Raw genomic sequence first — 15,856 nt, forward strand, 5'->3', positions numbered from 1 at the left:
AACTGGAAGGGAAATGCGATCAGTGTATTTTTCATTGCATCAATTAAGTTTTCGATTAAGTTGTGCCTCCTTCATGGGTCAGCAAGGAATTACTGCAGCTCAAACACTTGAAACTGTATGTGGGGAATCTTATAACCAAAGCTATCGACATACATAGAAAAGCTTTCCAATGTACGTAACAACACTTCATAAATGCAAAAAGAAGATTAAAAAAAAAAAAACCACTTAAAAATCACTTTACTCCTCAGGTCTCTTGGGTTAGCCAGGCATAGACAGAAGGTTTCCATGAAAGAATTAATTTTTTACTCATTTGAAAAAGTTGTCTTTCTATTACCTTTGGACAGCACAGTCTGTACCACTCCAGTGAAAGATGTTGCACAGCCTTAATGAATACTACAGCAGTCACTTTGAAACAGCAGTCGGACCAGAAGCTTTTAGCAGACATTGGAACAAATTCAAGTCTTATGTTTCTGCCACCTCCTTCCTTCTCTCAAAGCCAATAGAGTGAATACTGCCCTTCTTCTAAGAAAAAGAGGGATTCACAGATAACCCAATAATCCTGTCACAGCTGCAGAGATATTTTTTCCTTTCGTTATTTAATTACTAGGAACATGCTCTTCCTCAAACTTTGTATGAGCAATGAATCAATTGGTCATTGTGAAAAAAATAATCACTGCAGTAGATCATTAGTCATGTTATCTGCTGGGGTCACAACTTCTCATCTGCTGTAGCTGAGCCTTATTTCCAGTCCATCCATCTTACTAATCAACGTTCGTCTTGTTCCTGTGGTAATACCTACTTGTTTGAAAGTTTGATTTCTCCTCTAGAGCCTCCTACCCCTACCTTCTATTTCGTTATCAAAGTTATTTATAGTTAACATAGTTGCCTGCAGCCTCCTTAACTGCTGAAAGCCCTTTGTGCCCAGCCGACCTGCGTTTATACTCGTACCCGTTATGCTTGGAGGACAGCGCTGTCATGGTTCCGTGTTCTCCTCTAGAAAACCAAATCTCTCCTTCTTTTAGGTGCTGAGTAAATTTACTCTTTGTCCTTCTCCACAGGAAAAATTCTTTCTGGCGCACTGAGCCACATCAAGCATTTCTCATCCTTCTGTCTGCTTTGATGGTTCCACTTGCCCATGCTCTGCCTTTTCTGATTTACCAGGCATACAGTAGGGGATGATACACTGCTGGATCTTTAAAAATAAAACCTTCTGTTTGCACATGAGTTGACATCAGAGTGTTTGCTATGACAAAACCGCAACACCTGTGGAAGTCTCAGTGGGCAGCTGAGATATCTCCTGATGTCCCTTTTGTGCCTAAAAATGGAAAAGCGAGGTCCAGATCTAAGCCTGGGTCCCTTCTGAGACTTCGCTGTCAGTTTATAAATATGTTTTCTCTTTTAGTTTTTACGATGCTGACCTAACTTTTCCTAAATGCTATTAAAATTTTAAAAGCCACCACCACCACCAGAATTATGAATTATCTAAAGAGCCAAGAGCTATCACATATATACTTGTAAAAATGTAAAAACTCTACAAAGGAAACAAGATTCATGGAAACTTTTCGCAACTTCAGAGATTATTTTCTGCTCTTGCTGACCGATGATGGGCAGATTGCTTTTGCTGGGAAAAAAACAATATAAACCTTCATGACCAGGAGAGTGTATCAGAAGACAGATATTTTTTGTACTTTTGCTATTCGCTTGATTTGATTGCCTTTTATTTCTCCCACACAAGTCTAAGATGTGCCATCCCTTCCCCAGCCTAGCCGCGAGGATTGCTTACAGCAATAATAGAGGGCCCAGCCTGGCCCTCACTTTCAGGAGAAATGTGGAATCTAAGGTTGATGTTCTGTTAGTGTGACTCGGGTTGAATTTGTACAAAACTGTTGGAAAATGAGTTATCCCCTGCGATGCACTGACCAGTTCGCACAGCATCCTGAATTCTGCTCCGCTGCTGCTATCCCGAGCTTGCTTCTGGAAAAGCAATACTGCCTGACACAACCCGGCTTTGGAAAGCCGTGCTGAGGCACACTTTACGAACCATCACTGAAACAAAGGAACAATACCCACCCAAATGAAATGCAGTGCATCGGTTAAGTAGATGCAGCGTGACGAAAACAAATGAAACCATCTGAAAAGTGAGCTGAACAATTACTTCCATTCTCGTCCAAAAATCACTGTGTACAGTAGGGTAGCATCTTGAACAGTTAAGTGCCCCTCAAATGCAGCATAAAGTCAAAACAAGAACAGCCCTTCGATATTAAAAGCATTCCTGCTGTGTCACATCATGGCGCCTGCCTAAGCTGAATTCAAGACTCTTTATTGTCAAGAGGCACTACCATTACACTACATTTTAATATGGATCTTCGCCAACAATCATAAATAAAACACTCACTCATAAACAATTCCTAAAGGCAGTTTGTCAGATGGTATTTCATTAAAAAAAAAAGTTTGCTACAAAATAGTGGAATACCTTAGTTCATGAGCAGCTGAGGCTTTCTCTCCACTGTGTATCGCTAGATGTTCTGCCTGTTCCCCAAAGGCTTTTTAGCTAATATGTGCTATGACTACCAGGAGATCCTTCTTGCAAATGGATGAAAAAATCACAGCGAAAAGGTAGAGAAAATCTGTGCCATTTTCAAAGGATATGTAATATGGGAAACCTGTAGTTGCCCTGAGCGCAAAAAACTTGAAAAAGGCAGAAAAAAATGTAAATGAGTCACAGAATGGTAAAAAGAGAAAATTCTTGTTAACAACCTGGTGGTTACAGGAAAATTGTATTTGTTATATACCTTCAAAGATTAAATCTGTAAGTGGTGAGGTATTCAATTGTACCAGTGCCTATAGTGTAAATTCTGAAATTTTCATAAAACAGAAAATGTCACCTGATAGTTTTTAGAAGTCAATATCCTTCAGAAGTTTGCTGCACGGCAAAATCTGCAAGAAGCATGTGAAATGAAAGATGGATATCTTTGTTTATTAGACCACTGTGTGGGTCACAGCAGTAAACAGTTTTAAATGGTTTTAAAGCAATCTCCTGCTTGTTTTTTTTTTTTTTTTCCCCTCTCCTGTCTATTGCTATGTTCTCAGCAATTAGCAGCACACCACATACACTTGGACGTGTAAGGCTGAATTACTTGTACAGAAAGCTGCATTTAGGAACTCATTGCAAAGCTGACATCACTGAAACAAAAGTTCACTCCTGCAGGGCTGTGGCAGAGGTTATCATGTAGCCCATTGCTAATATACTGGGGGGAAAGATTATGTTAACTGCCTGCTAGTGTCCACATCCAGGATGCAATCTCCCCAGGGGATAAACACTCTTGGCAAGCACTGAAACCCAGAAATCTCCTTTGCAAAGCTGTTTGCAATTTGCAGCCAAAACTGTCCACAAACGCTGGGACCCAAGACTGCAGTCCTTGACAGCACACGGCTCCAGACATTTCCACGGGGGAAGTTTAATCTACAAGGATGTAGAAATCTAAAACAAAGTTTTGCTCAAAGTAATTGTTTGTCAGATCATGTGCCTCTAATTTGGTTTCCAGTGACATTATACAGCTGCAGCCAATGGATTCCAGCCAGGCCCAGCAGTCACCGAGGTTCTTTTTGGTTTAAATTTAGTATCTGAACATGTTTTGCCCATCATTAAAATGGAGAGTAATTGCTCAAAAGTGAACCATAGATGTTACAACTGCAAAGAACGCATTAGGTCACCTAGTCCCATCCTTAGGGCAATGAAGGATTGAAAACACATTGGAACAAATACTGAACAGAGCTGAGTTTGTTCTTTTTTCCTATTCTTTTTTCTTTATTGTAGTCATTAATCAGCATATTCAGAAGTTCAAAAAACAACCACAAATGCCAGTGTAAACATGCTTCAGGTATATAAGTAATATAAAGTATTGCACGTACAAAAGTCCTATGTTTGGTAGCTCCTTATGGTGCTATTTCATCAGAGTTGTGCCAATGACGTGAATTTAATGAGCTAGCTGACCGTAGTTCAGAATCTGCTACACACAACAACTCAATATTTACAAAAGAGAGAAGCTCGCTGTCTTTTTCACAGGAGGACGATCTCACCTGGAATGTATGGGACACAGCGGCGTGCAAATGTGGAAGGGGCTTGCTGCGTGGTGGCATTTATCAACTGATTTCTCAAACCCTTTGGGGACGGGTGCTGTTAGCAGTTTGCTGGGGGCCTGGGGAGTGGTCAGGTCTCAGGAACCAGCGGTGCCACTGTCTGATGCTTGTGTCTCTTCCTCTCAGTAAGTCCCAAGGGCATGCAAATGATAACCGATTAAGTAATCATAAAGATTCCGTAAAGGTCTTCCTGCCAATTGCCTTAGACACGAGGACGGAACACACCTGCCTAGGTTTCCTAGCTCTTGCTTAGATTTCACAAGTCAGCCCGTGTGCCAGAAATAGTAAGACTGTAAAATGTCCTGTGGGACTGACAGAAGTGGCCATGTCTCGTGGCTACTCCTGTCCTAAAGTCCCAGGAAGCAGGAGGGCGGGTATCCAAATGGAGACAAGCAGTGGCTGAAGGGATACAGCCGTTGGACCATTTGAGAAGCTGAGATGGACGGGAGAGAAAAAGAGCTCAGGAGATGGAAAATGTGATAGATGTTTCAGAAAATGAACAATCACTCCTGAAGTTTACACAAGACAGCAAATTTCACACTCAGCCAGCACTGGAAGACTTGAGCTTTCAGGCACAAATTTGCATAGATCCAGAGCTTAGAGCCCCAGCTGAGATAAGGACCAAGCCTATTTTTGCTCACTGGAGAGAAAGAACGAAGCCTCTCTTCTTCAGAATCCTCGAGTCAGAAAAAACAAACAAACAAACAAACGTGTATATTGTTATTCTTTACCTCAAAATATCTTCCTTTTTTTTTTTTTTTTTTTTTTTTGTGTTCACACTTAGCTGGCTGGCATCCTATTTTCTGCATAAATACAAACCTTGTTCACCTTCCCTACAAGACTTTGCTTAAGAAATAATTATCTTCTACTATAAACTTCTGTGAAATCTCTTCAACTCTTTAAATATGCTGCTAGCTTGTAGTCCATAAAATGAAAACAAAAATTTCCTTAGCTGAACAAAATGTTAGGGTCTGTGACACAAATTCGGCAGAAGATACACCAGCAGTAGCCGTTTAAGAGGATATTTCAACCAAGTAACAGGGCAATGGTAAAGAAAATTCATCCTAGCCCCAGATTCCCAACTCCTCTCCATAAGACCACAGATGCATGCCTGTGACAATTTAAATCAGCGTTTCACAAAGGACTGCATCCTGTGTCAGATGCCCAGGTGGCAGCCATCAGCAATGGGATGAGCAGGTAACTCATCCACTGTATTATGCTGCACACGGATTTTGTTATCTGCATGTGATACTGCCAGCTGTGGGTTGAAAGAGATAGAATATATGCTAGTTTATCCTAAGTCTTATCTTGTAAAAAGTTGCATAAATCCTCTGTTCTGCAAAACACCTTGTAACCAAGAAAGATGTGCTCTGTGTGTACGATAGGTTTACTTTTCTATTTACATGCAAGGTAAGTACATGATTTTTACATTTTGGCTTTTTTTCTCTCAAAATCTAAGTTGATGATTATATCAGATACTTATCCTGAAAAGGTGGAAAATAAATAACTGTGCCCCATCTATAAAGTTCTTTATAGACTACCTTTGTTTTTCAGAAGTACTTTCACAGTACTGATATATTGCTTGTCTCCCTGAGCCATAATTTCATAAAAGTTCTTATTCTTAGGGAGGTGTCAAAGGTATTCTGCGTGATACAGTAGTGTTCAGAAGCTTTGTCTTGGTCCATCTTCTAGACAATACAGCAATGCAGGCATTTTCTCCTTGGGAGATTTGGGCTTGTTCTGGGAGCGTCTCAGTATACCACACGTGTTCAAAAGCATCTGGTAAAATGCAGACTGACTGAAATATGGAATAAACATTCTGTTCAGTGGTGAATGTGTTCTTAAGGCAGTGATAAAGTTGCTTTCTTTGGCAAGGATGGCCATCATGTGGCATGTTCTCAGAACGTTGCATAGATCAGGCTATGACACCATGTCACTTGCAGGTACAAAAGAAGACTGGTGGAAGGAAACCTTCATTTACTCCTCACGGTTTCTAGTCGCAGGCAGGATTCTGACTTGATCTATCACTCTCTTCCTCTATGCATCAGTAGTCTTGTTATTTGTCAGTTGTTCCCTGTCAGCCATGTCATCTTGAGGGGGTCTAGCTCTGTCAAAGAAGCCACACTGCAGAAAACAATCAACAGAAACAAAGGTGTGTCATGATAAAAAAAACACAGGAAGTCTCAGCCACCGTTTCATACTTTGCTTGCTCAAGCTGAAAGGTAGGGTACAGTCTATGGCAACCTGATAGACTGCGAACACTTTTGTTTCTATTCAAATCATTCCCTATAAAAAATGAAAGTTTTAGGTGCAGACATTGAGTTCCAAAGCATAGCTTTAAAAATTCAAATTATATGAAAGCTGTCTTTGAAGGCAATGTAAAGGCTCGTTTGAATGCTGATACTGACTGACACTAATGAGGAAACTGTTAATTTCAGTTCAGCAAGACACTCATTCAGAATACATATCAGAATAGACAAAATAATTATAGAATCATCATAGAACCATAGAATGGGTTGGGTTGGAAGGGACCCTTAAGGATAATCAAGTTCCACCCAGCTGCCATGGGCAGGGACACCTCCCACCAGACCAGGTTGCCCAAAGCCCCATCCAGCCTGGCCTTGAGCACTTCCAGGGATGGGGCATCCACAGCTTCTCTGGGCAGCCTGTGCCAGGGCCTCACCACCCTCTGAGTCAAGGATTTATTCCTAATATTTAATCTAAATCTACCCTTTTTTAGTTTAAAGCCATTACCCTGTGTGCTATCCCTACACCCCCTGACAAAGAGTCCCTCCCCAGCTTTCCTGTAGGCCCCCTGTAGGCACTGGAAGGCCGCTGTAAGGTCTCCCCAGAGCCTTCTCTTCTCCAGGCTGAACAACCCCAGCTCCCTCAGCCTGTCTTCATAGGAGAGCTGCTCCAGCCTCCTGGTCACCCTCATGGCCTTCCTCTGGACTTGTTCTAACAGGTCCCTGACCTTCTTGTGCTGGGTGCCCCAGAGCTGAACGCAGCACTCCTGGTGCGGGCTCACGAGAGCAGAGCAGGGGGGCAGAATCCCCTCCCTCATCCTGCTGCCCACGCTGCTTCTGATGCAGCCCAGGATACATTTACTTAATAATAACAATAACAATAATCATAGAAAATGTGTTCAGAAATGTGCACAGGACATTGTTGTAGATCACTAAAGATGAGTTTACTGTCACCTGACTGTAACTGCCTTAAAGTTAGCCTTCTGGTTGAAACTAGTTACATAGGCTTCACAAGGGGTCAAAGCAGAGTACTACCAAAAGGTGACTCCTCTCATCCTCACCTGTTCTAGAGATACTTCTTTGCTGTTGTACTTAACACACTACAAAGGGAATATGGACAGCTATAGGCTGCATACTTAATCCACCTCCTTTAGGCAGCTAAAAGCGGATGAGCTATATCCTAACTTATGAAATTATTTTTTCTTTGACTGGTAACTGAAAGGATGGCAAAAAGCTACATTGGCTCCCCGTAATGTAGCAGTTTTCAGTAACTTGTCTTAAAACTTGTGAAGGGAGAGCAACAACCAACACAGAACTAAAAACCTTAGAAAACTGAAAATATAGCACGCTAATATAAAAGGAAATCTAAAAATTAATTCTCAAAGCTGGGATTGTTGTTATATGCTAACAAAAACTGGAAATTCCTTAAGTATTCAGAGAAAACAAAGTTAGAGTCACTTCTTTATGAACCTAAACATCCTGAAAAAGAGGATCATAGGTCTTGGGAAAACAGCCAAACTCTGTATGCCCATTTATAACCACACTGTAATAATAAGGGAGGACTTTGAAAACATGTTCCCTACATAAAGGTCAGTGACACTAGCATGTCAGAAACGCCAAAACAAAGAAGACACATGTGTATTGTTGCTTTTCCTCCAAACCATTAAAGATCACAACCTCTTTTATTCCTTATCTGTGAGCATCTTCCAGCATTTTTCAGATTTTCTTTTTTCCTTAAGGCAACAGAAGTAGTAATAACACAACATACCTTCCATAAAGCTAGGGTCAACATAGCTAGTACCAGTAGTCCAAGAAGAATCGCTAGTATTATAACCCATAAAGGGATTACAAAGGAGACATTTGGAGTGGACCAAATAACAGACGTTCTGATCTGAAACGAAGAGAATACTTTAAATGAACAAAAAATAAGTAAAGCAAATCTGACAGAATACACAGGTTATAAGCATTCACTTCAATAGCATTTTGCAGATTAGAAACACACGTTGCTTGGATTTTTCCCATGTTGGCTTCATTTACTGCAAGTTTCTTTTCTCTTGTTCATGATAGTTACTAGAAATGGGATTTGCACATCTACAAAAGCACTTGCCACCTCGGACGTAAGAAACATTTCCCCTTAATACAACACAGCAAAAACGAAAAACAAAGAACCCTTCTGCACAGATAATTCAAGAAGTTTCAAGAAGAAAATTTCTCCTCACATGTATGCTGGTACAGCCTGGGCCAGTGTAACTTACTTATATAAAAATATTCTGGAACAATGGTTGACTTCAGCCCAAACTCTTAATTCAAACCACAATAGATACCAGCTACATTATTATTATTATTCTAATTTCTGCTGACAAGCCTGTATACATTTTTTCTAGGACTTGTGTTTCAGCTAAGCAGTCCAAAAATGAAACTCAAGCAGAACGCATTGTCCTTGTGATACAGCCTCGAGTCCCGTATGGCATTATGCTCCTTGAAAGGAGGCAAGCATACTGCCCGTTACGTAAATGGGAAGTAAGCATAAAACACTGTCTGTCACTGTCTGAGGCTCCAGAAAGCAGCAGGTGTGTCTAACAATTTATGGAAGGTTTTAGTTGAATCAGCAAACTTCTCTCTTGAGACCTTCATGTTGACAAAGAGTAATAATAACCCTTCTTTATTTCTCCTTCTGGGGTCATCCATACAAGCAACCTCCTCCTTGCTCTCCCCTTTGTACCTTGTAGACAAATTTATCCTATGCTGTCAGACTCTGCTTGGAAGGATCCTCATCAATCTCATTTAATATTTGCTCTCTCCCTGCCATTCCCCAGTGAGAAGGAGTGAGTTTGAGCTTTTTGAGCTTTTCTTATCTCCTCAGACACAGTTATGTCCCTTTGTCTTTGTCTTTTTTTTTTTTTTTTGTCAAACTTTTGTCTTCTTTTTGTCTTAATTGTTAGGCTGGGAAGTTAAATTTCTTTGCGGCTTTCTGTTGGACCTCTGTCATTTACTCCTAGTCCCTCTTTAACAGGATAGGTATGTGGCAGATTGAAGTTATTTTATTCTTCATGACAAGGTGGCAAGTTTGCTTTGCAATCTGATTACACAAACTCTCAAATTATCTTCCTCTTCAGTGCTCGAGGTACAGCTAGGAAATCTGCTCTTCCTAATGGATTTCTTGGCTATTGCCCAATCCCTGATCTGCACTCATTGCAAATTCTCTCTTTTTTTTTTTTTGCTATTAACTCAGTGGCTGATACACCTGCAATTTAGCATAAATCTAATTTGCCAATTCATGGAACAGTATGCTAAGTTTGAAGACTGGGCATGACTTTGTAGTCCGGTTCCCACTTAGTTCAGTTCTGTGTCTCTGTCACTTTTCTCCTTGAAGATGGCAAACTTCAGCCTTTCCGCAACTTCTAGCCCTTTCCAATTTTACTATTCCTCTTGATCTTTCCCAGACGTCTCATTCTGTAAGTGCCAGCAGATCTTTCATCCATGCTTAACTGGAAGACACTTTGTAATTGTCTTCGTGTACATCACCTGTGTAGCCAACTGTCCCTACTCTGACACAGTATTACCAAAACGGTAATAAAAAAATGTAAATAGTTATTACTCTACAAGATTTAACATAAGGCAAGACATAAAGATAGCATATGCAAAGAATAAATTTTAGTTAGCCAACTAGAGCAAGTGAAATTTATTTCAAGGCAAACAAAGTTAGTTAAAAACCATGGAAACCCATGCCTGGGTCCCATCAGATATGTTGCTAGAGTAACTATGGCACTGCAAGGATACCACTCCCATCTCTCTGGGAGGTTTCTGAAGCACTGCAGAACTTTGTAGGCTCTCTGTGTCACTAGATTCAGCAATAGCAGTGCTTATTTAATAAGTATGTTTGAATGGCTTTCCTTGTGTCTCAGAGTGGCACTGCATCTGGCATTAAAATGCAAGGGCCGAGAAAATGAGAAAAAGGTCATCTGAACTGTCTGCAGAGACTCCTCCCAGAGAAAGGCCAGTTAAGGAAAAAGATGAATTAAAGCAAAAGGCTCATCTGGCAAGGGCAAGCAGAAGGGATGCGGACACGATGGGCTGCATGAAGCCTGTGGCAAGCGAAGAGCTCAGCTGCCCAGCGAAGAAAGTGTCTCCCTTCTACTGCTCAGAAATCCTCATGAACACTGAGGAAAGGGATAGAAAGTGCTGGCAAAAATTCAAAGAGCACCATGACAGAGAAAACTGAGATTGACTGAAAAAAACACACAACACAATTCATTTACACTGCGTGCTTCCTCTGCTGGCAAAGTCTGTAGTACCACAAGCAAGAAATTACCTTAAAAAATATATGTATTATTTGAGAAGGCTCTGAAGCTATGAACATACCTTACTTATGTAAGGTTTGAGCTTCCCTTCTGTGCTAACACTACCACGTATCCAAGCATTTTGCTGTGGAAGAGGAACATTGAAGTGATACCCCAGTGACCGTGCTGCTTGCAAGCAACAGCAGAAAGCCAATGCAAGCAGAGCTTCCTATCCTTTGAAATTTCATGAAATGATTTACTCCATTTTACAGTAAGGTCAAATCCCAGGGAAGACCCATTTTTTTTGCAAAAATTGGATGTAGTCATTTCTGGTATGGATAGCTTGAGCCAAATTCCCGAGTGGCATAACGTGACTGAGGTTAATACAACAGGAAGCGGAGTCAGCAGCGCTGCTCCAGGCCGGGCTGTGCAACATCAGCAAAAGAGGACAAAAGGACTCCAGCAAGCTGCCGGGCAGCTGTGAATGGATTGGTAGAGAGGCAGTCTAACGAAGTCACACATTCTGAATACAGAGATTATCCTACTTTTGTACAAAATATTTTTTGTTTACAGATTTGAGATAGTATTTGACTGATCCACAGCTGTCTCCTTGAGCACAAGTCCACCTTCATCCACGCCAAGGCAACTCCTTCAGCAAGGAGGTGCTTTTAGACAAAGGTGAGCTAAGCTGCTCCTGGCATCATCTAACATCTGGATTGCTCAGAAGGCTGCCTACTGATTGCACAGGAGCACAGCAATTAGACTCTAACTAATGTGCTTCAGCTCACTGTTCAAAATTAGGTGGGGTCAATCCAGACCTCAAAACATGTTTGAGACGCCACTGAAATCAGTGGAAACAGAAATCTCGTTATGGGCAGTGGATTTCATTCGGTTTTGGATAAAGCTGACAGGTAGTGTGCGGAACTACAGGTGGGTACCCACGTAGCCATTCCATGTCTCCTTCGATGCACTGCTTCCCAGGTGTGTGCTGCAGTTGTCTGCTCTGTTTTCTTTCCTCTCAGGCTGTGAAGAAGACAATCTAGCTCTTCTTGTGATACCTATCAGAGAACATGTCAGCACAGATCCAGCTAGGGACAGCTGGGTTTTTCTGATGCCACGCTGTAAGCAACGGTGCAGCAGTGCTCAGCCTGGCTTGTACTGCGTGGGTTCATAATCCTCATCCCTATCTTTCTCCCCTTGTTCCACCTTTACAGACAGTGGCTTGCAATTCACAGTGTAATTTCCTGTAGCTCAGTAGCTCAGCTGGAGCCTGACAAATGTTGAAATATAAACAAGAAAACTTAATCTTACAGAAGTGCAGGACATTGTGTATATAATCCCTAGATTATCAGCAATGAATATAACAGTAGAAATGGGCTCCATCCTGCACCAAGCAGAAAGCTGCTGCAAAGCTGCCTCAGCTCTGCTCTCTTGAAGCAGAAGTAAGACCAACAGTTAATTTGCCTGCTAAAATCTTAAAACAATCTTGTCTCACCCAGCCTTTCCTCCTTTGCTGTCTCAGGTTTCTGAAAGCTAGCGAATGGTTGTGCTAAATACTTGAGATACATGGAGCAGCTATATGAGCAGGGGATTACACGCGGTCTCACTCCTGCCTGTGTGCACTGACAGTAGAGTTAGCGCCCCGGGGCTGCCTCCTTTCATACAAAGACTGGTGGAGCTGCTAACACAATTCCTGGTGAACAGCTTGGCACCGCAAGTCCTGAACACCCACAGAGCTGAGGCAGAAGCTGGAGGGGAAGAAAGAAACAAAGGATCCCTTCAGTTCTGCCTGCCTCGTTTCACCGTTTCCACAGAAGACTGTCCCTCCTCGACCCCATGCTGTCCACAACACTTTTACATATGATTTTGATTTAAGACAAGTCTACATTATTCATCTTGGATTTCTGTTCTTCATGTGGTAGGTTTAGTGCTGCAGGATCAGAGCCAGGGAATGTTTTGGGGGAGATTTATCTGTTTTCGTCTAAGGTGGCCAATATGAAGAAGTGGAATTTTTACGTGTTGCATGTTGGCACTGTCCTTTAGATGCATTTTGGCTTTTTCTCTCTTCAGAGCTAGAAGACTTTTTTATATTGAATGCTGAAAACAGTGATTGCTTCTCTGTCAGACTGGTGAAAAGCACACCTTGCAGACATAAGACGGGATCCATCTGACTTCTGGCCTTTTGGGTGTGCAATGGGGTGACAAGGAATGCTGTCTGGCTCAAGCACGGAGGTGAAGGTGAAGCCAACCAGAGTTACAGGCAGTGCTTTGCTTGCTGTTGGAAATAAAATCCAAGCTGGTCTTAGAACAGATGTTGTCTGATAGTCTTAACTTCAGAATCACTACCGTGATTCCATGAAAGCATTTCTATAGGGGGGCTTTTATTTCTTTTTAATTTACCTTTTTAGTATTTTTTCTGTGCCACACTAAAGCACATTGTGAGTTAGAAAAGAAATATTAGTTGTTGGTTTTTTTTTTGACTTTGGTTTTAATACAGTTTGGATTTTGCTCCTAATTTTGGTGCTACTCAGCATAGTTTCAAAATTGTCTTTGATTCCACTGGACAGCAGCACAACGCAGAGAGAGGAATGTGTGGTAAGCTGCTGGTTCACCAGGAGGTCCTTCTGGATAGATAGGAATTAGGTTTTACTGTTGCAAACATCCATCATCAACGGTGAGAATACAGTACCTGCTAATGAGCTTCTCACCAGTACCTGCTAATGAGCTTCTCACAAAGTTTTTTTTTTCTTTTGTCCTTTAAAAGACACTCTTAAAAAAATAATTTCTCCGTCATTTTATCTGCTATTTTAAGAAACAGTAGCTAAATTAATTATTCTAATGCAATTACTTTTACTGCTTATGATGGCCTTCTTCTAATCTTATTCATTTTATTGCAGTGACCATGAGACAGTAACTCTTTAGCACTCTATGTTTCCACCCAACCTCTGCAGAATGATGTTCTTGCATGCTCTGCAACAAAGCTGAAAAATAGAATGTAAAAGCTCCCTTGAGCTTGGAGTCATAATTAATATTGACATTTATGTTTACACTTTACAAATGTTTGTGTAAACACATTTCATATGGAATATAAGCATATTTAAAATAAAAGTATTCATCACCATATAATAGCTAAAAATGAGTTATAAGCCTGAGTCTGAAAACAATTTTGTGCACTGTGGGACACTGGTCAAAAACTTTATACTAAAGGTATCCCCTCTGAAGACCCTATCAAACATTTAAGAAAAGCAATTGTATCTTGTTAAACTCCAAACGGGCTCAAGAACCAGAAATTAAAATAGAACAAACTACTGCTTATTCTAACTCTAGACTTTGCATAATAAAAAGTATCATTTCACCTTCCACATGAAATTCATCAAGTGTTGCATTATTATTTACCATAATAATATCTCTAAGAAAAAAAGACATTTTCCCCTGAATTATACAGCAGCTAGCTGATTTTGTTTTAAGACCCACTAAGTTCAAAGCTAATTTCTGTTCAATGCCATTTTCACTCTAACATTTTACTATAAAAGATTCAGAATTTATCATAACATTTATCATAACCTTTCACACATCTATGTATCATCTACCTCTGTTCAAGATACAGACCTTTATTCCATGGTGATGAAAATAAAGACCTCAGTGCTGCAAATATGTAAGCACATACATGACTCTGTATGTAACTGTAACTGACGGGTATGGGATTACTTATACCACTAAAGTTAAATATATGTATCAGCCTGCATAACTGGAAACCAGTGCTGTGTGAGTTAAATGAAGGACATGTGCTCTGCTCTTTTTGAATATATTACCCTAACTGCACAAAATGTAAGGTGCTAGCTGATAATTAAGTACGTACTGTCGACAATTGATTTTAAAATATTAAAATCGTTATTCCACTTTCCCCCTTGCACTCTCTAGAAAGAAAACTATAAACTTCCAAAATAAATCTTTGGAAACTTTTAAAACACAATCACTGATCTTTTTCAGAAGAAGCAAAAATATTAAGCATTGCCCAACTTCAAGCAAATATTTTCTTCTTGAGAGTGGAACATCAAAAGAGCTTGTGCATATAACACATCAAGCTGTAGAGCTGGCAAACATCCACTGCCATGTCCAGATATGAAACAACATAAAAGCGCTATCATTTTTCAACGTTTTACAGTTGCCATTACAGGCATTTTGCTGTAAATCATCTGCACCAAATAACAAGCATTATACTGGCTGGAGTAAGAGAATAAAATGCTTATCTGATCACTTGGTAGATCATCTGACACTCGTTGAGAACAGCAGGCTATCACCTGGGGTAAAGCACTTCAGTCCAGATGAAGGCACCACTATCAATAGAGCTCTGCACAACATGTGTTTCTGGTATGGAACACATGCTGCAAGAAAATAAAAAGAGCCTGAATATATCTGTCAGCTCGGAGCCTTTGAACCTTTTTGGGTGAACACTGCATTAAGGATCAAATCTCTTTGGTGAAATCATGGCCCTCCTGGTATTAGAGGCTGAAGATCTGTCACTGAGCCTACAGGACCCGGATTTTACCTTGTGTCTTCCCAGTGCAAATATCAACCAGCCATTCAACCCGTGCTTGTTCAAAACAAAACTTTATAGCTTGTATCCTCTAACATACATTCAGTGTAAACTGTAAAGTGTATGACGTTGCTTTCAAAGATAAGAAAATCTTCTGTTGCCCACTACTACATCCCAACAGACCAATATGATATATTTGCATCAGGATTTAACTTGAAGAAATTTGGATTGATCTTACCTTTAAAAAGAGCTGTGAATGATAAATCTTTAGAAAGATGAGAACAATAACCCTTCAAATTTCAGATGACTCATACTAAAATCAAATTTTGCACTCATATTTTATTCACTTCCAGCAGTAATGACAAAATAAGAGTGAATTTTAACCATGATATCAGACACCAAAAGAAGCAAATTCCTTTTAAGTTGCTCCCCAAACTCAACGCTTTGGCAACAGCAAACAAATCAAATTTATGTTTCCAAGATTCATTTTTCATATAAGAACCCAGAGCCATATTAATCTCACTCTGAAAATAAGGCAAGTACTTTAGTATTCAGCTAACACATCTGTAGGGATTGCCAGACAATTTTACATCTCCTACCTGAAGAGATGGCAAAACCTAGGGAGGCATGCAGATCCTTCTGAAAATTAGGGT

General features: G+C 40.5%; 1 protein-coding gene across 2 annotated transcripts in view; it reads right to left on the bottom strand.

The window, feature by feature from the left end:
- Positions 1–4,857: 4,857 nt before the first annotated feature.
- Positions 4,858–15,856, bottom strand: part of ITGA8 (integrin subunit alpha 8) — a 109,752-nt gene continuing 98,753 nt past the window's right edge. The window contains exons 29-30 of one of the 2 annotated variants that reach the window (XM_083827595.1): positions 8,155–8,277; positions 4,858–6,264 (exon numbers count right to left, since the gene is read on the bottom strand). In XM_083827595.1, coding sequence (XP_083683721.1) covers positions 6,178–6,264; positions 8,155–8,277 — 210 coding nt within the window. In that variant the 3' untranslated portion in view covers positions 4,858–6,177. Of the gene's footprint in view, positions 6,265–8,154; positions 8,278–14,858; positions 15,052–15,856 lie in introns of those variants that run through there. The other variant, XM_083827596.1, reaches the window with a different exon arrangement.

The sequence above is a fragment of the Anser anser genome (assembly GCF_964211835.1).
Source record: "Anser anser genome assembly, chromosome: 2".
NCBI lineage: Eukaryota > Metazoa > Chordata > Aves > Anseriformes > Anatidae > Anser > Anser anser.